Source organism: Chiloscyllium plagiosum, chromosome 22, assembly GCF_004010195.1.
Source record: "Chiloscyllium plagiosum isolate BGI_BamShark_2017 chromosome 22, ASM401019v2, whole genome shotgun sequence".
Lineage (NCBI taxonomy): Eukaryota > Metazoa > Chordata > Chondrichthyes > Orectolobiformes > Hemiscylliidae > Chiloscyllium > Chiloscyllium plagiosum.
In genome coordinates, this window is record NC_057731.1 from 12,572,668 (window position 1) to 12,594,887 (window position 22,220).

The following is a 22,220-nucleotide window of genomic DNA, read 5'->3' on the forward strand; positions in this document are numbered from 1 at the left end:
TTACAGGGGTAGGGTGAGGGGGTGGGGCTAGGTGGGTTAGCCTTGGGGAATGCAAGGTTACAGAGATAGGGTGAGGGGATGGGGCTGGGTGGGTTAGCCTTGGGGAATGCAGGGTTACAGGGCTAGGGTGAGGGAGTGGGGCTGGGCGGGCTGCTCTTTGGACAGTTGCTGGGGACCCGATGGGCCGAATGGCCTGTTTCGCACTGTAGGGATGTTATGATTCTTTACGTTGCTGAGTTTCATGAATTGTTGAGATCATGTTCACCAAGATTGACAGTTACAATGAAGGCCTCAATATAATCTTTAAAATTTAATTTATAGTAATCTACTTCTTATGGGTGAATTGGTGACTCAGTCCTACTTCCCATTATAATTGAAATTGGGCCCAATGTCTGCTGATGTCCATCTTCTCCTGATCAGATATTTATTTGGCCACAGGCTAACTAGGTCAAAGCTAGGCTTTTCATTTCCGATAGGTAGTTAATTCCGATAGAATTAACAGCATCGTGACCAAATGGGCAAGATGCAGATTCTAGCTAAAGTGGTTCCACGCAATGACCCTCCAAACACCAGCCACAGGAATGTGACAGGTGCATTTTTCAAACCGAGTGGCTATTGAAGTTAGATTGAAGATGTTGGGACTGCTCTCCTTGTGAGAAGATGGCTAAGAGGAGATTTAATAGGGGTTTTCAAAATCATGAGTGGGCTTGACAGAATAAATAGGGAGAAGCTGTGTCTACTTGCAAGAGAAAAAAGAACGAGAACACAGGTCCCGTTTGATGCGCAAATGAGGCAACGGTGGTATTAAAGACCTTTTTCACACAGCAATTAGTTAGGAGTTAAGGTTGCAATGGAATGCATTGTTGGAAATGTGGAGGAGGCAGGTTTGATTGGAGCATTCAAGAGGGCATTGGCAGACTATCTGAGCAGAAATACGTGTAGTTATGTGGGGAAAAGGCATGAGATTGGCTCTAGGTAATCGAACTAGGCACTGTGGGCTGAATGGCCTCGTACATTGTAACATTTCTGTGATGCAATGGTTCTGAGCGGCAAGACAGTAGGTGAGGATGGAATTGACGGTGCTGTAATTGTAGAAACTGTCGATTTGTTAGATAATAGTCAGTCGAAGCCCAGAAAAATGGTCTAAAACTACAAAAGGGCAACAATTGTTTGGACAGATTCCAACAAGAAGTTAGTGGAGGAAAGAGAAAAATGGGTGTGCAAAATTAATGTAAAATACTCTCATCAATAGTTAAATGAAATAAGTGAAAATTCATTTTTGATTCAGATATCTACACATATGAGGGGTGACCTTATAGAGGTTTATAAAATCATGAGGGGCATGGATAGGATACATAGACAAAGTCTTTTCCCTGGGGTGGAGGTGTCCAGAACTAGAGGGCATAGGTTTAGGGTGAGAGGGAAAAGGTATAAAAGAGACCTAAGGGATCTTTTTCACGCAGAGGGTGGTACGTGTATGGAATGAGTTGCCAGAGGAAGTGGTGGAGGCTGGTACAATTGCAACATTTAAAAGACATTGGGATGAAATGGGTATATGAATAGGAAGGGATTGGAGGGATATGGGCCGGGTGCTGGCAGGTGGAACCAGATTGGGTTAGGATATCTGGTTGGCATGGACGGGTTGGACCGAAGGGTCAGTTTCCTTGCTATACATCTCTATGTCTATGAGATATATAAAAAACATTTTGAGCCTGGAACTTCTAAAGCGAACTGTTTCTTTCATAATTCCATCATTGACATACTAAAGTATTTTGTTTTTATGGATTTCAAAGGGAATTTGAGAGGGGTTTTCTGGGTCATTTATGAAATGTGACCCACTGAGGCTGTTTCTAGCTCAATTTTTTTAACAAAGTGAACTTGTGATTCCACAGAAAAAACTGGCTACTCCCAGTCACACGGATGTCACCTTGTCACCACAAGAGCGAGTGAGGGTTCTCACCAAAATGGGTTGCAACATTGAAATCAGTGAGTGCATTACACCTCGCCGCTATTTCCGGTCTGGAGTCGAGATGGTCCAAATGGCAGCTGTTTACCTGGAAGAAGGAAATCTTGAAAATGCTTTTGTCCTTTACAACAAGTTTATAACGTAAGGAACATTTCGCTAATGAATTTCGTGTTAATTTTCAAGAGAGCTTGTGGCCTTTCTGATTGTACAGCAGCATGGTAGCTCAGTGGTTAGCACTGTTGCCTCACAGCTCCAAGGAGCCAGGTTTGATTCCACCCCTGGGTGACTGTCTGTGTGGAGTTTGCACATTCCCCCTGTGTCTGTGTGGAGTTTGCACATTCTTCCCGTGTCTGTGTGGAGTTTGCACATTCTTCCCATGTCTGTGTGGGCTTCCTCCAGGTGCTCCAGTTTTCTCCCACAGATTAGGCAGATTGGCCATGCTAAATTGCCCATAGTGTCCAGGGATGTGCAGGCTAGGTGCATTAGCCATAGTATACATCTGGGGTTATGGTGGCAAAATAGGCTTTCCGGGTCTGGGTTGGAGAGTCAGTGTGACTTGCTGGGCTAAATGGCCTTTATCCCCTGTAGGGATTCTATGATTGTACAAGAGTCGAGAAGAAATAACTAAAAGGAAGAGAGTAACTTTATTTATGACTTTATTTTAATGCACATGCAAATCAAAATACCTACTTTAAGCTGATGGTCATTAATGCTGTACAAACATATTTTTGCAGTTTGTTTGTAGAGAAATTACCAAAGCATCGTGATTATCAAACATGTGCAATACCAGAAAAACAGGATATTCTGAAAGTAAGTGTAACTTTTTTTTATTCATAATATTGTCAGGAACCAAAATTTCCATTGGTGTTGGAAGAGCTCTGAAAATGGTGAATGAGGCCTGAGTCCCGAATTCCCACTCCCATTCCTGTTCCTGGCAAGTTATGCCACTGCGAGATAAGGGCGCTAACCATGATGAAGCATTCACAACCTTTCCAGCTCCATTTGGGACTAGGCATTTCAGATCCCCAGAACTTTGATGGAGTTGGGATGGTTTTCCAGGAGAGGTGGCTCACCAGAAGAGTCTTGGTGCTTGGTGCACTCCAATCTGGAAACAGGAGCTTGAAGCAAAGGCATACATTCAACATTTATTTTCAAAACATTGCTCTTTTCACCTACTCATAAAACTGTCAATTGAACACAGCCAGTGAGCGTCTTATTGAAGAACCCTTCAGTTCAACATAAATAAACATACAGGCATTAGAAAGCTCTTTAAATATTGGCCAAGTTATTAATATGTAATGAAACTGTCAATCAAACAAGCTAGCAGTACTCTTAGCAACAATGTATACAGCCCCTTATGGGTCTTAATGCATTGGTCATTCTTGGAGTTTGATTCAGCATTCAGAACGAGACCATCTAGCAGCCCCATCAACAGAAGCAGGCCGATGGTCATACATTTGTTTTGCCAGGTCATTTCATTATGAATGTTTAGCTGAGCTCTTGGAATGATGAATGCATCAAGCGCTGTGGGGGCTTTTTGCAGAGTTGTGTCAGGAAAATTCCCAATTCCTGCTACCTGTCTTGATGAAAATTCAAGATTAGAGTGGTGCTAGAAAAGCACAGAAGGTCAGGCAGCATCTGAGGAGCAGGAAAATCAATGTTTTGGGCAGGAGCCCTCCAGGGTGGAGACAGATAATTGGGAGGGGATGGGGTTGGGGAGAAGGTAGCTAAGAGTGCAATAGGTGGATGGAGGTGGGGATAACCCAATGTGTTTACAATAATGTTAGTCATTTATAAATTGCATCACTTTTTATCTCCAGCAATTTATCGGCACTGTTGTTCAGTGGTTAGCACTGCTGCCTCACAGCACCAGGGTCCTGGGTTCAATTCCTGCCTGTCTGTGTGGAGTTTGCACATTCTCCCCATGTTTGCATGGGTTTCCTCCCACGATTCAAAGATGTGGGAGGTGAATTGCATGGTGAGTTGGCCATGCTAAATTGCCCTCAGTGTTAGGTGCATTAGTTAGGGGAATGGGTCTGGGTGGGTTTCTCTTCGGAGGGGCGGTGTGGACTTGTTGGGCCGAAGGGCCTGTTTCCACACTATAGAGAATCTAATCTAATCTAATTCTTGTAGAAAGATGATCAATTTAATGATAAATGCATATGGTTATTAATCTTTTATTAACATATCGCCTTCAAAAGAAGTGTTGTGGTAGAATTCATATATCCTTCAAATTTTCCTTGTTACTTTCATTTTTTTTAGATTAGATTACATTACAGATTAGATTAGATTACATTACAGTGTGGAAACAGGCCCTTCAGCCCAACAAGTCCACACTGACCCGCCGAAGCGCAACCCACCCATACCCCTACATTTACCCCTTACCTAACACTACGGGCAATTTAGCATGGCCAATTCACCTGACCTGCACATCGTTTTGGACTGTGGGAGGAAACCGGAGCACCCGGAGGAAACCCACACAGACACGGGGAGAACGTGCAAACTCCACACAGTTAGTCGCCTGAGGCGGGAATTGAACCCGGGTCTCAGGCGCTGTGAGGAAGCAGTGCTAACCACTGTGCCGCCCATGTTATGCTAGTCCATTGATTTCCCATCAGCATCAGTCCCTTTCCAACTCAGAGAACCTACTAATCAAGGCACAGCAGGTTCATTTAGCCTGCACTTGAGGTGACCATTGAGGTGACCCTTCAGAATGTCAGAGCTAAGGTCAGGAAGCAAACCTTGACATTATGGTTGGGAGCAATTTAATGCTGTAAAACTGAAATTATAAGATCACTATAGTACTGCATCTTCACCGGCTTTGAACACACGGATTTCAAGTTTGAACACATAGTCTATTCTGAGATGCCAGTGTGTTACTGAGAAAGTGCTGTATTGTTGAAAATGCCTTCTTTCAGAAGGAACTTTAAAACAAGGCCTCACCTGCCCAATGTAGAAGATCCCTTGGGCCTGTTTTTAAAAAAAAGCTAGCAATTTACCTCTGGGGTCCAGGCCAATATTTGTCTTCCAGCTCCCACCCATAACAGGTTATTTGGTCATAATCGCATTGTCATTTGTGGGACCTTGTGGTGCATGGAACAACAACTATGCTTCTGACTTTGCAACAGTGACTACAATTGAAAAGCAATTCATTGGATATAAAGCTCTTCATGAAGAGCTTATGCTCGAAATGTCAACTTTCCTGCTTCTCAGATGCTGCCTGACTGGCTACACTTTTCCAGCACCACACTTTTTGACTATAGAAATGTAAGTCTTCCTTTATTAGGGAGTCACTTGTGATGGAAAATTTGCATATTTCTCCTTTTCCCTTAATTAAGTGAATCAATTCTATATGTTGGAGCCAGTGGGAATGCTGTATCATAGCCTCAAGCAGCTCATAAGTCCGATTTTCAATCTTACTCTATTACGTAGCTGTGAAATTGTGATTGTAAAATATGTATCTCTATCTATGGTTGTCTCCTCACATTAAAAGAAAAGGTCAAACCACCAACACTGCTTCACAATCCTTCTCACTGTTAAACATTCAGGGCAGAATCCTCTGTCTCACAGTTTAATTATTTCACTGGAGGGTGTGGAAGTGAGTGTCATTTTGTCTCTGAGGAGGCCCATCTTTGCTTTCATGATCACCCCATTCTCAGTTCCTTACATTTCGATGCCTAAGAGGAAGAGTGAAGATTGTGGTGGGGCTGGGCCTTCCCCTGCTTTCCCCACCATTACCTTAAGGTGGGAAGTGGGGGTCTCAAAGTTCCTGGCACCATCTTTAATGGACACCAAACAGATTATAAGCCTAGAGTATCATTTCAGCTTTTGGAGTGGACACCTGCAGCTAAGTATTCAGGCTCTTGCATCCTTTCCCCAGTCAGTCCATATCCTTTTCCCCTTGGTCGGTCACTACCCCACTCCCCCAGTCGGTCTCCCCCACCTCCCTCTCTCCCAGTCAGCCACTCCCCCCCGATTGGTCACACCCCCTCCCCCAATCGGTTACCCCTCCTCCTCGATCGTTCCAGGAATAGGAGTAGGCCATTCAGCCCCTCCAGCCTGCTGTGCCTTTCAATGAGATCTTGGCCGATCTGTGACCTGACTCCATATGCCTGCCTTGGTCTCATATGCCTTGATACCCTTGTTTAATAAAAATCATCTGTATCAGATTTAAATTTAAGAATTGACTTATCGTCGACTGCTAATGGTGAAAGAAAGTTCCAAATCTCCACTGCTCTTTGCATTGAAGTGCTTTCTAGCATCTCTCCTGAATAGCCTGGTCTTAATTCCCAGACGATACCCCCAGTTCTGGAATCTTCAACCAGTGGAAGTTGATCATCTTTATGTATTCTGTCTTTATATCCTTAAAACCTCAATTAGATCACTTCTTGGCATTTTTTCTCTAGAATGTAGAAGGCTTAAATTGTCTAATCTCCCCATACAATTTAACCTCTGAAGTTCAGGTATCATCCTTGTAAACCTGTTTTGAACTCCCTCCAGGGCCAATGCGTTCTTCTAAGGTGTGGTGCCCAGATCTGCTCACAGTACTCTAAGTGCTGTCTAACTAGGGTTTTGTATAATTGTAGTGTAACAGCTGCATCCTTGTATGCCAGCCCTTTCGACATGAATGCCAGCATTCCCCTCGCCATCTTGACTATTTTCTGCATCTGTTTGTGGTATCTTGAAGACCTTTGCATCTGAACCTGCAAATCTAATTGAGCATTCATTGTGTTTATATATTGTGCCTTCTAAAATGTTATCGTGATTTTTCCTAAAATAAATAACCTCATACTTGCTTATATTAAAATCCATCTACCATAACTCTGCCCATTCACCTAATCTATCAATCAAATCAACATAATCTCTACACGTATTGGCAGTGAAGGACCATGCTGATTGGCCTTCTATAGAATGAGCCATGATTGTTAATTAATGGATCTTGTCCTTACTGGATAAGCAGCATCATTGACCAGTCAAGCTGACCCTGGTAATGTCTGGGGCTCTGTTTGTAGTGAGGGATTACATTGTTTTTTACTGTATTACCAATTCATTTCTGTTTTAATTCAAGAAATTGAAAGAAGTTGCATTTCCAAGAGCAGATGATTTGAAGGCACAGCTGATTGCCAAATATAGTGCTGAATACCAAGAATATCTATCTGCCCAGGTAAAGTTAATGACTTGATTTTCTTTGTGCTACCCTGTAGTTTGTTTACTCATTAGCAGTCTTCCCAATTCTATTACTTCGATTAAAATTAACTACCATCTCTTAAAGTAACTGTGGCCCCAGTTTTTGTTTCTGGGTCGGTGTGCAGCGACAGGAAACTTCCTGACTACATGAGCCTGCCCATTCAAGATGGCCACCAGAACTTTGGTGCTATGGGTTTGGCCTGGGCAGGAAGTTGGGGTGAGTGACCCAGAAAATCCTGAAGAGGATGCCCGTTGCGGATGTGGGTCGAGGAAAAAGCCAGACTAATGGCTGTGATGCTGTGCTCAACATTTATAGAGGTTAATCCCACTGACCGTCTCACCATCACACTCATTCCTCATGCTACTCCTGCCTCCTAATGCTTTCTACTCACCCTCAAGTCCCCCTGCACTCTCCATGCCAACCTCTACCCCTGTAACCCCATGTCCATCCCACACCCTTCATTGAAACTTGGCACCTGTACCCACCCTGGCCCTTTGTAGCTCCTGTAGGAACCAAGTGCCAACCCCTGTCCTCCACGTACCAACCTTTGACCTCACATTACCCTGTCACTATTTATAGAGAGCATCTTAATTGGTTGATTTTGATTTTGAATTTTGCCAGCATAAATTCTAATTTATTAGCAGAACAGTTGGGTTTTGGATTATTTCTCCACATACTGCTCCAGCCTGTGGGTATAGGGATTGGGGATAATGCATTGGTATGGATGGAGAATTGATTAGCAGACATGAAGCATAGAGCATGTTTAAATTGGTCTTTCTTGTAGTGGAAGGCAGTGGCTAGTAGGGTACTGCAGCGATCACTGCTTGAGCCTAGCTTTTCAAAATGCATATGTCCTCAGTTTGGATGAGGGGCTCAAATGTAATATTTCCAAATAAAAACTGAAATGACTGCGGATGCTGTAAATCAGATACAAAAAAGTTCAGCAGGTCTGGCAGCATCTGTGAAGCGAAATTATAGTTAATGTTTGGGTCCAGTGACCTTCGCTCAGAATATTTCCAACTTTGTTGATGACACAAAACTAATGGGATTGTGAGTGCTGAGGAGGATATAAAGAGGATTTGAGGCAATTGAGATAAGTTGAGTGAGTGGGCAAATGGATGGTAGATTCAGTAAAATGTGGATACGTGTGACACCATTCACTTCAGCAGGGAAAAGAAAGTGGGACTTTATTAACTAAATGGTCATGGCTTCAGGGATGTTGATACTTAAAGAGATCTGGGTGTCATTGTACATCAGTCATGGAAAGTAAGCATGCAGATAGTACAAGTTAGAAGGGTAAATGGTCATGTTGAGTCCAGGAACAAGGAAGAGTTCCAACAGCTGCATTGGGTCTTGATGAAACCTGGAGTATTATGTGCAGTTTTGGTTTCCTTACCTAAGAAAGGATGTACTTGTCATGGAGGGAGTGCAGCTAAGATCCACTTGACCGATTCCTGGAATGGCAGATTGTCATATGAAGACAGGTTGAGTTGGCAGCATCTGTGGAGAGAAATCAGAAGTTAACATTTTGGGTTGAGTGACCCTCCGTCAGAATGGAAATGTATTCCCTACAAATAAATATGTTGGTTCATTTCTATGTGAGACTGAGGTGGGGGGTGGTGGGGCGGGTGTCTCACTGAAATGTATAATATTCTGACAGTTTGGATACAGGTTTGATGTTTCTCTTGGCTGTGAGCAATCCAGAACGTGGTTCAAAGTCTAAGAAAGCAGAGTAGACCATTTAGGACTAAGATGTGGAGAAATTTCTTCACCGGGAGGATGAACCTGTGGAATTCTCTAACACAATAATTCTATGAATGCTGAATCACTGAATATTTTAAAGAAATACAATAGTTTTCTATACACTAAAGCTGTCAAAGGGTATGGGAAGAGAGTGGTAGTGTAACGTTTACCTCAGATCATATTGAATGGTAAAGCAGACTCAATGGGCTGAATGGTCTACTCCAGGTCCTGTTTTCTCTGTTTTTATAATTTCGCATTTTGGGCCCTGACATTGATGAAACTATATGGGTTGATGGGAGCTGTCATGTGACATGTGTTTTTGCTGGATTGGTCAATTGGCAGACACAGAACACACGCTCCAATCCAATGAGGAATGATGGGCAGGCTCTTGAAGCTGACAGACAATACAAGTGCTTCCATTTCAAGGCAGCCTCTTCGCAATTCTTAAAAAAAAAGATGTAAACATGGAGAATAGGACGTGGAGTAGGTCATTGAGCCCAATGAGTCTGCTCCATCATTCAGCAACTCTAAGCAAAATCTGAAATGAAAAATGGCTATGGTCGCTGGCCACCTTTTTGGGAGACCCACATTGGGAAGCCTATCTCATAAAAACCACCAGATACTGTTCAGATTACACCGTGGCTGAATCTGAAGGCCTTCCGAAAGGGGGTGGATGAGAATCTGATACTGTGTGCCCACATGTTAGTTCCCCAGCATTGACCCTAACCGAGGCTTTCTGCTGCTGGCTATTATGGAGAATTTCTCTTACTGTCATAATCAATAATTAACCCACTACCAGCCCTTAAAACAAATTGTCTGGCCATTTATTTTATCGCTGTTCTCGAATCCTTTCTCTGCAGAAATTGGCTGTAAGGTGCATGGTTCTGAAACTGTGAAAGGTACTACAAGGGGTTACGATGGTCTGACTTGTGAACACTTGTCCTTATGATGGGGTGCAGTTTTAAAGATCCGACATACAGACATTTTCTGTACTTTTGAACGGCTACATTATGTTGTTGTACATTGTGTTCGCACTTGCGTACAACTCGACTTGTGAATGGACTCTGGGACGCAACTCATTCGCGCCCCGGGGACTGGCTTTACATAAAAACAAGTCTTTCTGTATGCCTTTTAGGGCGCTGTGATCAAAAACAGCAGACAGCTAGGTCTATAATTCTTTGCCACTGATTTACTCTCCAAGTGATATTTAACCACTACTCCCTGCTGCAAGCACAGCTTGGTCAATTTGCTCTTCAATTAATTAATGTTTAGGCATTAACATAATCAAGGTCAAAATATCCACATATTTCCAAACAAAATTGCCTCTCAAAACTGTAACAAATGCACTTACGTTTAGATTCATACTAGGACACTGAACAGAATTGTATGCTTTATTGTCCAAATTAAAACAATTGGTTGATTCATCACTTTCTCCCGATGAATGTACTTTTCTGTATGTATGGGTCCCTAAACCCCAGAAACCATTTGGGTATTTTGTGCGGAGGGTATTCACTGTCATGGACTAGCCAAATTTGAAACTTACTTTCATTTTCTTTTTGCTGAGTGTAGTGAACTGTTCCAATACTCAGTAAGAACATCAAACAAGCTCCAATTCTAGTGCAGGCAGGCACAGAGCATAGCTCCCTGAGTGACAGTGCCAATTAGCTTGGAGCTACTGACAATGATCTGGGTAAAGATATCCTAAACTTATTTCATGTGCAATCCTTACAGGCAGCAGCCTGTCACTCCACCAGTCTGAGCTGGAATTGATTGACCATTTTCTAACTCACTCATCTCCCTGTGACAGACAATACCAGAGCCTAACCATCTAACCTTGCCCTATACCTGTACATTCTCAATGTCTAGCCAGCATAATGATCAGCAACAAGATTCCTAGATTATTTCTCCCCTGCATTAGCTCAAGGCACTGAGCTCTCTTGAATTGTAATGAAGCCAGAGTTTCAATTTGTGACCTGAATAACTGACTTTAGCAAACTCTGACAAGAAATTGTGTGGCTGTGTCTTAATAAATCATCAGATTGTGCCTTAATCCAGTAGACTATCATGTCTCAAGTGTTTAAGTGCCTGTCAACAGCCCAGATGAAAGAGCCTTTTCCAATCTAATGCTAGATGATGACTTAATTCATCTTTGTGTCCGGGGTCAAGTACAATTCAGTACCACCTTGTATTCTAGCCCCAATATCACTTGAAAGGTGAAACCCTACACTGAACTATTTCCTCTAACCTTTCTAAAAATAGTCATTGGAAGAGCATGTACATTAATCTTGGCACCGAATTACCTATGTGAGGCTAATAAGCAAAATATTAACCTGCATTTCTGGCTGTTTTCCAAACACACGTTTAAAGGGGCACAACACAGTGTGCTATTCAGATTTTCAAATCTGTTCCGTTTTGAGATGTGTTCTGTGAAAGTCCACTGTTCACTCTACTATTGTCATGACAATGGAATTTAAAGCACATATTTCTTAAAGCATCATTGACTACATACAATCTGTGCAGATGGTAACCTATGTTAGATTAAAAACCTCCTGTTTGAAGATGAAATGATCAGAAGAATCTTATGTTTACAATTGTTTAATAGACTAATTGTAAATTTAGTCTTCATTGTGATGGATTGTTTTACCTTCAAGGGACAAATGTTTGTTTGATTTTCTCAGAGCAAAGCCAAAGATGGTGATTCCGGAAAACAGCTACATAATAAGTTGATTGAGGAAGAAAAATTACGTGTGGCCAGGATTCGGCAACAGCAGTTGGAAGTGCAACAGTTTCATTTCTTTGAAGAGCAGCTGAAGAAACAGGATTTTCAGAAGGAGAGACAGAAAGAGCTGAAGCTGAGAATGTCAGAACAGAGTGATGGGGGGATGTTAACCTGCACTGCAGCAGCACGTGAACAGACTGAGCCTACCATGTCTGCATGGCGCGCAGTAAACGCTGCCAGCCAAGTGCCAAGCGATGCCCAACCAGGTTGGTGCCCTCCAGTGGACAGGTCCCTGAAACCACAGAGCTCAGCTGCAAGTAAGTATTTAGCAGATAAGAAGATGATAGGACCAGTATGAGGTTATTAATCTCCTTGAATCTGTCCTGATGTTCAATGATCATGGTCGATCTTTAAGTGAACTCCATTACCTGCCTTGCTTCTGTACCCCTGCCTAACAATAATCTATCAGACCAGGTCATCTAGTTGTAATGTCAGGATGAATGTAATCTATTTAAGAAGACACAGTTAGTTATGGACATCTTTAAATTTTGCGACCTAAGTGTAAAATCTAATTGTTAAATGTCAGGTTGTTAATTGTGATCGGAGTATGACCTCAGGAATTGTACTCTTTTGTTTAATTCTAATTAATTTTCACCGGCTTGGCTCTTTTGGTAGCTCTGTCACTCTGAGTCAAACATTTATGGATTCAAGTCTCACTCCAAATATTTAGGTACATAAACTAGACTGACGCATCAGTCAATATTTTTGCATGCGATTAAAAACTAAGGGTCCCAAATGCCCCATCAATTAGACATTGTAGACCCCATACCACTGTTTCAAAGGAAAGCAGGAAACCTCTCCCTCATGTGACATGTATCCCTCAATCAACATGGCTAATGGAGACCAACTCTTCAAAGTGGCAGATAATTTCAAGCTTACAGTAAAAGTGGAGAGAGAAGAAATGGTCAGGAAGCTAATAGATAATGAAACTTTACTAAGCTGAAATCTGCAAGTTATTTGGTCCAGATGATCTGCATTCTAGATTTCCAAAAGAAGCAAGGATAGAAAAAGCAGAGCAAAAGTTGTATTATTCAGTTCTCTGTGGGTACTATCTGCGTGTAGTACAGGAGTACTATCACAGGACTGGAGGATTGCTAATGTATTCTTCAAGAAATGGAAGAAAAATGCGCCACAACCCTGCAGAACAATCAGTGTAAGACTTAGTATCACAGAAGATTTTGGAAATCATTGTCAGTCAGAAAATAAACTTTGATTTGGAAAGGCATGGGTTAATGAATGAGAGCCAGCATTGATTTGTTCAAGGGAAGTGACTTTGACTAATTGGATATTCCGCACAGTTGCAATCTCAACGCAGACTGTGTGCTTTCATTCTGATGATTCTCCTATCGTGGAGGATGGTGGGGAATGGACAAACCAGCCCCCCCCGTTTACACAGCAATTTGCTGGTAGTTTCAGAACATGACTGTTTTGACAGCTGCTGACATAGGTTGACAAATGTGTAGCATGTCGGATGGGTACAGGGATAGGTTGCCTACTAAGTAAGGTGCTAAGTGCATAAGATGCTGTGGGTAGAGAGTAACATGCCAGAGGCTAGAATCCCAAGTTAGTAGGGGATACAGTGCACAGGATGCTGTGGGTAAAGTGCCAAAAGGATAGGAGGAAGGGTACAATGGGGTAGGTATTGGATGAGTAGGGTGCAAGGTAGAATGTGAAGCAATGTTTGAGTGATTGGTGTGGGTGGGAGATATTGGGTCCAGGTGAGATACGGAAGCTTAGCCATCAGGTCCTGGGAGGGTGTCAGGATCAGTGATTAGAGAGAGAGAAAGTCAGGTTGTGGGAGGAGGGGCTGGGGACAGAAGGAGGTCAGTTCCGGAGCATAGGAGAGCGACAGTCATCTCAGGAGTATAAGAGGGAGATGGCTGAGTGGCCTGAAGCATGGCAAATGGGAGGAGGTGTTATTACCAGAGTGGAAGAAGGTGGTGTTGATGTGTCCATGCAAGGGGTGAACCGGGGCAGGTCTGGAGCAGGGGAAAGGGTTTGGGGCTCTGGCCTGGAGCAGGGGAAAGGGTTTGGGGCTCTGGCCTGGAGCAGGGGAAGGATTTGGGGCTCTGGCCTGCAGCAGGGGAAGGGGTTTGAGGCTCTGGCTTGGATCAGGGGAAACAGTGCAGTAGGTCTGGGATTTGGGAATGGGTTATGGGTTTGGAGGTGTTTGGGGAACAGATCTTAAGCCGGAGGGCTTGTCTGATCCTGTGGAGGGAGAGGGCATTGTCAGGTCGGGATGAGGTACGTGTAGTTGGTCTGGGAAGGTGGAGTTGGCAGTGTGTGAGGTAAGTATGGAGTCGGTTGAATAGTTACTCATGAGTTTGACTATGTATTTTATAGTGCGGTATGGTTAACACTTCACCTGACGAAGGGGCCACACTCCGAAAGCTTGTGATTTCAAATAACCCTGTTGGACTAGAACCTATTGTTGTGTAACTTCTGACATTGTTAATAAAGGCATTTTAACAGTACAATCTTGCAGTCCCTATGCAGTTCCTTTCGAGTGTGATATGATAGGGATTTTGATGAGTCCTCGTGAATAATTCCCATCTACTCTGGGGTTACCACTGTCAGGTCAGTAGATCACTGGTTAGGCCTCAGTTGGAGTAGGGTAGACCATTCTGGAGAACACAACTCAGGGAAGATGTAAAGCCTTAGAATAAAGCATGACCAGGTTTTACTGGAAAGAAGTTGAGTGGAATGGCCAAAAACAGTTCTTCATGATAATGAGACATTTTGATAGACACAGATGGGGGACGTATTCTCCTCAGCAAGTTAGTCCATGACAAGACGTGATAAATTTGAAGTCATTGGCAACAAAACTGAGGGCTTGGGAGGGATCATTTTTCTTCCACTGAGAGTTGCTGAGACTTTCGATATTTTAACTGAAGAGGTGGTGGAAGCTGATTCTGAAAATATTTGTAAAAGGAAGTTGAGGAAAAGGAATTTGCAGCAAGGTGGACAGAATGTGAGGTTATGGGACTAACTGTGACGACTCTTTCGAACATCAGCACAAGGCACGGCAGGCCTAATGGCCTCCTCCTAAGTTGCAAGCTTCTATGATTCTACGATCTCATTGTGGGAGCTTGCAGTGTGAAAGTTACAACATTAATGTGCTGACTGTAGCACTGCCCATTTTATTATGGGGGAGGAATTCATCTGAGCATGTTCTTCAACTAAGTTTTAAATTCTAATATCAGTGATGAAGACAGACTTGAGAAGCTGGATTATTCTCCTCAAAGCAGAGATTTCCTAGATGAGTCTAAAATATATGGGAATGATACACTCCGACAGCAGGTTATTACCAGCTTTGACAAGAGAAACCATCACCATGTAAAATTCAACAACATCACGGTTGACTATAAACTGACTCAAATAAAATTAATTTCCTGCTATTGCTGCAAATTAAACTTCCATGATCTCTCTGTATCACTTGTAGTGATCAGGCACATAAGTAATGTTTACTTAATAATGTTTTGCAGGGCAGAGTGTCGATGGCCTTCAACATATTGTCCTTCCAAAAAACCTTTGCCAAAGATTTTTGATGCAGGCCGAGACCAATACAGCACGAGGAATAGAAACCTGTGGAATTCTTAGCGGAAAGCTGGTAAGCCTCTGAGGAAAAGAATAATTTTCAGGTTCCCTTCCTTTTACCTGCTCTGCAATTAGTTTTAATTATCAGCTATAGGTCTCGCAGTGACGCTCTTGTTCAGTCTAGGTTTTATTTTGTTTCACTGTATAATGAACGAAAATGGGCTGTTAATTTTTATCAGCAGTCAAGTCCCCTGCTTTCTGCTCATGTTGTCCCGTTTACCACATGACTTCCATTGTACTTGTCAAAATGGGTGATGTATTTCATGACAAAACAAGTATAAACGGAGGTCTTCAAAGCTTTGAGCTATATTTTGATAACCCTGACCCTGTCTAATGTTCATATCATTTATCTTGCATACAAATGTAATACCTGCATGTTGCCAGTGCTTCCTACACGTCGACAGACAGAGGAAACCCCACCTCCAACCTATTGTGGGAATGTGTGTAAAGGATAGTTTTGATGAGGAGTCACTGGACTCGAAACATTAACTCTGCTTTCTTCCCATTGTTATGGACCAGGCCAGACCCCTTCAAAACATTTCAAGAAAGTAACCCAATCCCAAACTTTGCTGGTTGTTTTAAGCAGGAGCAACGTGGATATTCCAGGAGGGATGCAATTGGTCAAAGCATGTAGTTTTAAACAAACAGAATTTATTTACAAGATTACCAAATGAAACACAAATAAAAGAGAACAGAATACAGAATCACTTAATCTTCCTGAAAACCCAATGGACTATACCATCTTAATGATGCTGTTCCAAATACTTGCAACAATCCCCATAAACACCCCTTGACACAAAAGATAAAATCAAACACAGGGTCTTACAGGAGAGAGGGCAGAGAGAGAAGGGTCAGACTGGACCTGCGTTTTTCGGGTCCAGCAGCTTTTTCAACACAACTGCTAAAAACCAAACTATGGAAAAGCTGAGCTGGGAGAACAGGCTACTCCCCTTTCATTGTACAAGTGATTTTTTTTTTAAATTGAAAAGGCTTTTGTCTGAGGCAGTATCTGTTTGTTATAGTCAAATTACCCTGAAAACCCTTCCAACTTAGATTTTTTTGGAGTCTGTGTCATTTATGACATCTCTGAACAAACAGCGAAGGACAACATAACATCGTTAAAGGAACAGCTTCATCACACACAGATGCTGCCAGACCTGCTGAGTTTCTACAGCAGTTTCTGTTTTTGTTTCAGATCTCCATCAGCCGCAGTTTCTTGTTTTCTTATAATATTTATGTTGTTCTGCCCCATTTTTAATGTCAGTCGTGTTGTGAATCTTATTTCTAAAGGTTCACTTCAGAAACTTGAACACACGTTCTAGGCTGGTGCTTCACAGTACTGAGGGAGTGCAGCACTGTTAGAAAATGCCATCTTTTCAATAATGTCATAAAGCAAAGTTAAAAATCACACAACACCAGGTTATAGTCCAACAGGTTTAATTGGAAGCACGCTAGCTTTCGGAGCGACGCTCCTTCATCAGGTGATTGTGGAGGGCTCGATCGTAACACAGAATTTATAGCAAAAATTTGCAGTGTGATGTAACTGAAATTATACATTGAAGAATTGATTGTCTGTTAAGCCTTTCATCTGTTAGAATACAGTGATAGTTTCACTTCTTTCATGTGTAAATCACAAAACCCTTTTTTTTAAAGTTGCATTCTCGGGTTAGCTGTTAACAATGGTGATAGCTAGTCATAATGGTCACAATGGTCATAAAGCAAGGTCTTAATTGGTTGGTCAGATGAACATAAAAGATACCTGATGCTTCTCAAAGAAGTGCCAATCAAAATATAAGTCTGACCCTTCAGGGAGGGAGTGCTCTGCTGATAGAGTCATAGAGATGTACAGCATAGAAACAGACTCTTCAGTCCAACTCGTCCATGCCGACCAGATATCCCAACATAATTTGCCAGCAATTGGCCCATATCCCTCTACACCCTTCCTATTCAAATACACATCCAGATGCCTTTTAAATGTTGCAATTGTACCACTTCATCTGGCTGCTCATTCCATACATGCACCACCCTCTGTGTGAAAACGTTGCCCCTTAGGTCCCTTTTATATCTTTCCCCTCTCACCCTAAACCTATCCCCTCTTGTTATGGACTCCCCCATCACAGGGAAAAGACCTTGTCTATTTATCCTATACATGCCCTTCATGATTTTATAAACCTCTATAAGGTCACCCCTCAGCCTCCGATGCTCCAGGGTAAACAGCCCCAGCCTATTCAACCTCTCACTGTAGCTCAAATCCTCCAACCCTGGCAACATCCTTGGAATTCTTTTCTGAACCCTTTCAAGTTTCACAACATCCTTCTGACAGGAATGTAGGTGCTGTTTCCCAAATGAGATGTTAAATCAAGGTTCTATCTGCTAAACCTGTTGGATGTGAAATATTGCAGAGCACTGTTTTACAGAAGAGCTGGGCAAATTGTCCTGGCCAATATTTATCCCTCTGTTAACATCACAGGGAACTATATATACTGATCATTATCACATGACTATTTGGAGAGAGTTGGCTTTGCTCAAATTGGCTTCTGTGTCTCAACACAAAAGTAACTACTGCTCAAAAGACGTAATTGACTACAGGGTGGATTGAGCCATCTTAAGGGAGTGGGAGGTTGGATATTGTGCAAATATGCTGCTTTTTAACACCAAAAGCAGATTGTCTTTTTTAAAATTTAATTGCTGTTTGTGGGATCTTGCTGCACATCAGTCAGCTGCCTCATTTCTTACATTATGCTAGTGACTACACTTGAAAGGTATTATGTTTCCCATAAAGCAATTAGGGGTGTCTCCGGGTTGTGAATGATACAATATCAATGTAATTCTCTTTTGATTAACTAGCAACAAATATTATTTAGTATAAACAAAAAGTAATGGAAGAATTTGAATTCAAGGGCGATGTGCCTGTCTGGATGGTAATATTGAAACTGCTAAACTGGCTTCTTCAGCTTAACAATGAACTCGTTGGCAAGTCTCTGATTCTGCTTTATGGAGGAGAGCTGCATTAGAAGTTAAAATCCAAGAAACAGGTCAGGAATGTTAGTCAGTGAACCTAATTGGGATCTGCGGAACTGATACGAGTGTAACAGTCAAATTTCTTTTTTCTTCCTAACGCGCCGCCTTACTTTTTTCTGTTTGTGTTCTGGAATCTTTCAGCATATTCATGAGAGAAATATTGTCATCTTCAAATTTTTTGTCAGTAACATGTATTTTCATTCCATCATCTAAAAAAGTTTAATAATGGGATTGAGATGGGGTGGGGGATTTTATCTTTTTGAACACTGTTCTAATTATCTTCCTGTTGTCTCCAGGTTATGTGTCCTTAGTAATGGAAATGATTAACTAATTATAGAAATGTTTGACTTAGAGTCTGTAAATGATGGTTCTTAATTGTAAATTTACTGCTTTGCCCACATGCCTTTTGTAACAATATTCATTGATAGTTATCAGGTTTTAGTATAAGATAGTTGCCTCAAATTTGTTTTCCCTTTAGCAGACTCAGTGCTTTAACACACTGGTTCTGGTTACATCCATGAAGAAAGATAACCCTCACTTTATATCAAAGTCAAAGCAATGGACAATTGTAACTTCTGAAGTGCAACAGTTTGCTTTCTGCCTGATTTGTTATGACAGTGAACTATCTTAGAGAAAGCCTTATAGTACTAATGCTTGTGATTCTCTGTCATTCTCTTTTTATAGACACACGATAAGTTCATAATTACACATGTGATAATACCCAAACAGTCCGGGGGACCAGATTATTGTGACACAGAGAATGAAGAAGAACTATTTACTATTCAGGACCAGCATGGCCTCATCACTCTAGGCTGGATCCATGTAAGTTAGTGAAATGAATATTCTGATGACGGGAGGAAGGTGCCATATTTTTCAATGAATTGAAGCACTGTAGGATATGTTTAACCTGTTTGTCTAAAACAAGTGTACTGGCAAATTTCTGCTGTGATAACACTGAAAGGAATTTTTAAAAAATGATTCATTCTGAAACAGTCCATGTCCAAATGCAGCAAGACCTTTTGGTTAGGTTAGATTACTTACAGAGTGGAAACAGGCCCTTCGGCCCAACAAGTCCACACCGACCCTCCGAAGCACGGCCCACTCAGACCCATTCCCCTACGTTTACCCCTGCCCCTAACACTACGGCCAATTTAGCATGGCCAATTCACCTAACCTGCACATTTTTGGACTGTGGGAGGAAACTGGAGCACCCGGAGGAAACCCACGCAGACATGGGGAGAATGTGCAAACTCCACACAGTCAGTTACCTGAGGTGGGAATTGAACTCGGGTCTCTGGTGCTGTGAGGCAGCAGTGCTAACCATTGTGCTCCGTGACCTGGGCAGTATCCAGGCTTGGTCTGAAATGTGGTGAGTAACGTTTGCATCACAGAAATCCCAAATAATGATCATCTTCATCAAGAGAGAACCTAATCATTGCCCCTTGGCATTCAATGATATTAACATTACTGAATCCTTCATTATCAACATCCTTGGGATTACCATTGACCAGAAACTGAACTCGAATAATCACATAAATACAGTGGCTACAAGTCTATGCCAGAGGTTAGGAATACTATGCTGAGTAACTCACCTCCTGACTCCCCAAAGCCTGTCCAGCATCTCCAAGGCACAAGTCAGGAGTGTGTTGGAATACTCCCCACTTGCCTAGATGAGTACAGCTCCAACTTCAGTCAAGAAGCTTGGTACCATCCAGCAAAAAGCAGCCCGCTTGATTGGCACCACATCCACAAACATCCACTCCCTCCACCACTGATACTCAGTAGTAGTGTGTATTATCTCCAAGAAGCACTGCAGAAATTCATCAAGATTTCTAAAAACAGCAAACCCACAACCACTTCCATTTAGAAGGACAAGGCAGCAGATACATGGGAAAGTTCAGCTGAAAGTTCCCCTCATTATCCTGACTTGAAGATATGTCACTATTCCTATCAATATGTCGCTGGGTCAAATTCCTGGCATTCCCTCCCTAATGGCATTGTGGGTTGACTTACAGCATGTGGACTACAGCAATTCAAAAAGACTGCCTTCTGAAAGGCAACTAGGGATGGGCAATAAATCCTGGCCCAGCCAGTGATGCCCACATTACATGAATGAATTAAAAAAACTCATATGTTTGTCTTGCCCTAATAAAATGTATGAATTAATTCCACATAATTTAAGGGGGCTCACCATCTGAATTAACTGAAGCACTCTGAAGCAAGAGACCACCATTCAAATCCAACTATAATTACTGTGCACATTGGGCTTTCAACACCTGAGCAGTATAATGAAACAGGTTCTCTGGTCTGTTGTTCAAATGCATGTCCTTAACAGGTCCACTAAGCTTTACTTTTGTGGTGACTATGAAAGTAATACAGGTTAGATCTGTCAAGATGATGGTGTGTATGCAGAGGGCGAAAATGGTATGCGAATGAAGGAGGAAGATGCGGATAGTCGAGATAAGGATAAAGAGTAACGGCAAGTTCAAGTGCAGAGTGATAGGTTACTGAGAGAGAAAGGGAATCATTCTTTGCCTTAGCTATGTTACCAGAAATCATAGAATTTTACAGTACAGAAGGAGGCCATTTGACCAACGTGTCTGTAGTGGCACCCAAAAGAGTTACCCAGCAATTTGCATTCTCCAGCCCTACCTCTATAGCCATCTAAATTCATCACTTTCAAATAAATATCCAGCACTTTTTTGAAAGCTTCTGTGGAATCCGCCTTCACCCAGCAGCACGTTTCAAATGCTAACAACTCTCGGAGTAAAGAGGTTTCTTCTTGTGACACTCCAAGCTGTCTAATAATCTTTAAATTGTGACCCCTAGTTACTGACATAGCCACTTGTATTCAAAACAGAATATCTGCCTTTATCCTGTCAAAATCGTTCATAATTTTGAGTACCTCAGTAAGATCCCTCTTAATCTTCTCTGCTCCAAGGAAAATAATCCCAATCTCTCTAACCTTTCTAGGTATTTAAAATCCCTCATTCCTGCTTCATTCCAGTAAATCTCCTTTGCACTCTCTTCAGTGCTTTTAACATCCTTTCTTAAATATGGTGCCCAAACTGAATACAGTATTCCAAATGTGGTCTGGCCAATGGTTTGTAGAGGTGTAGTATCACTTCTTTGTTTTTATACTCTATGCCCCTATTTATAAATCCAAGAATTCTATAACCCTTCTCAACTGTTTCAACTTCAATTCTGAAAAAGGGTGACCAGATCTAAAACAGTAACTCTGCTTTCTGTCCACAGATGCTGCCAGACCTGCTGCATTTTTCCAGCAATTCTGTTTTTTCTTCTGATTTCCAGCATCCACTGTTCTTTGGGGTCTTTCTGTTAACTGTTTCAACTGGCCACCTTCAGAGAATTATGATCTCAGAGCCCAAGGTTCTTCTGCTCCTGTACTCCCCTCAGAGTTGCAACATTGAGCCTGTATTGTCTCTCCACATTTCATATGCCAAAATGCATTACCTCACATTTTTCTGCATTGAAATTCATGTGGCCTACTTCTCAGTGTCTCTCTAAAGTCGGTGAGCATCAGCCTCACAGTTCACTATATTCTCTAGCTTAGTATCATCTGCAAATTTGGAGATTTTGGCCTCAAAACCCATTTCCAAATCATTTATATCAGTCAGAAATAACAAGTGTTCCAACACTTGAAGGTACACCAGGATTATCCTATGGGTCTGGAGTCAAAATGTAGGCCAGGCCAGGTAAGGATAGACAGGCAGGAGGCTGGAAGAACACAGCAAGCCAGGCAGTGTCAGGAGGAGCAGAAGTTGCCGTTTTGAATGTAACCCTTCTTCAGGTCCTGAAGAAAGGTTACACCTGAAACGTCGACTTCACCATCTCCTGATGCTGTCTGCCTTGCAGTGTTCTTCCAGCCTCCTGCCTATATATTTTGAATTCCAGCATCTGCAGTT

At 42.1% G+C, this 22,220-nt stretch overlaps 1 protein-coding gene across 6 annotated transcripts in view; it reads left to right on the forward strand.

Annotated features, from left to right (window-relative positions):
* stambpl1 (STAM binding protein-like 1) overlaps positions 1 to 22,220 on the forward strand; it is a 61,743-nt gene that overhangs the window by 24,385 nt on the left and 15,138 nt on the right. For all 6 annotated transcript variants that reach the window (XM_043712409.1, XM_043712414.1, XM_043712413.1 and 3 more), the window contains exons 3-8: positions 1,893 to 2,107; positions 2,701 to 2,776; positions 7,035 to 7,130; positions 11,576 to 11,933; positions 15,162 to 15,286; positions 18,979 to 19,116. In XM_043712409.1, coding sequence (XP_043568344.1) covers positions 1,893 to 2,107; positions 2,701 to 2,776; positions 7,035 to 7,130; positions 11,576 to 11,933; positions 15,162 to 15,286; positions 18,979 to 19,116 — 1,008 coding nt within the window. The remainder of the gene's footprint in view (positions 1 to 1,892; positions 2,108 to 2,700; positions 2,777 to 7,034; positions 7,131 to 11,575; positions 11,934 to 15,161; positions 15,287 to 18,978; positions 19,117 to 22,220) is intronic.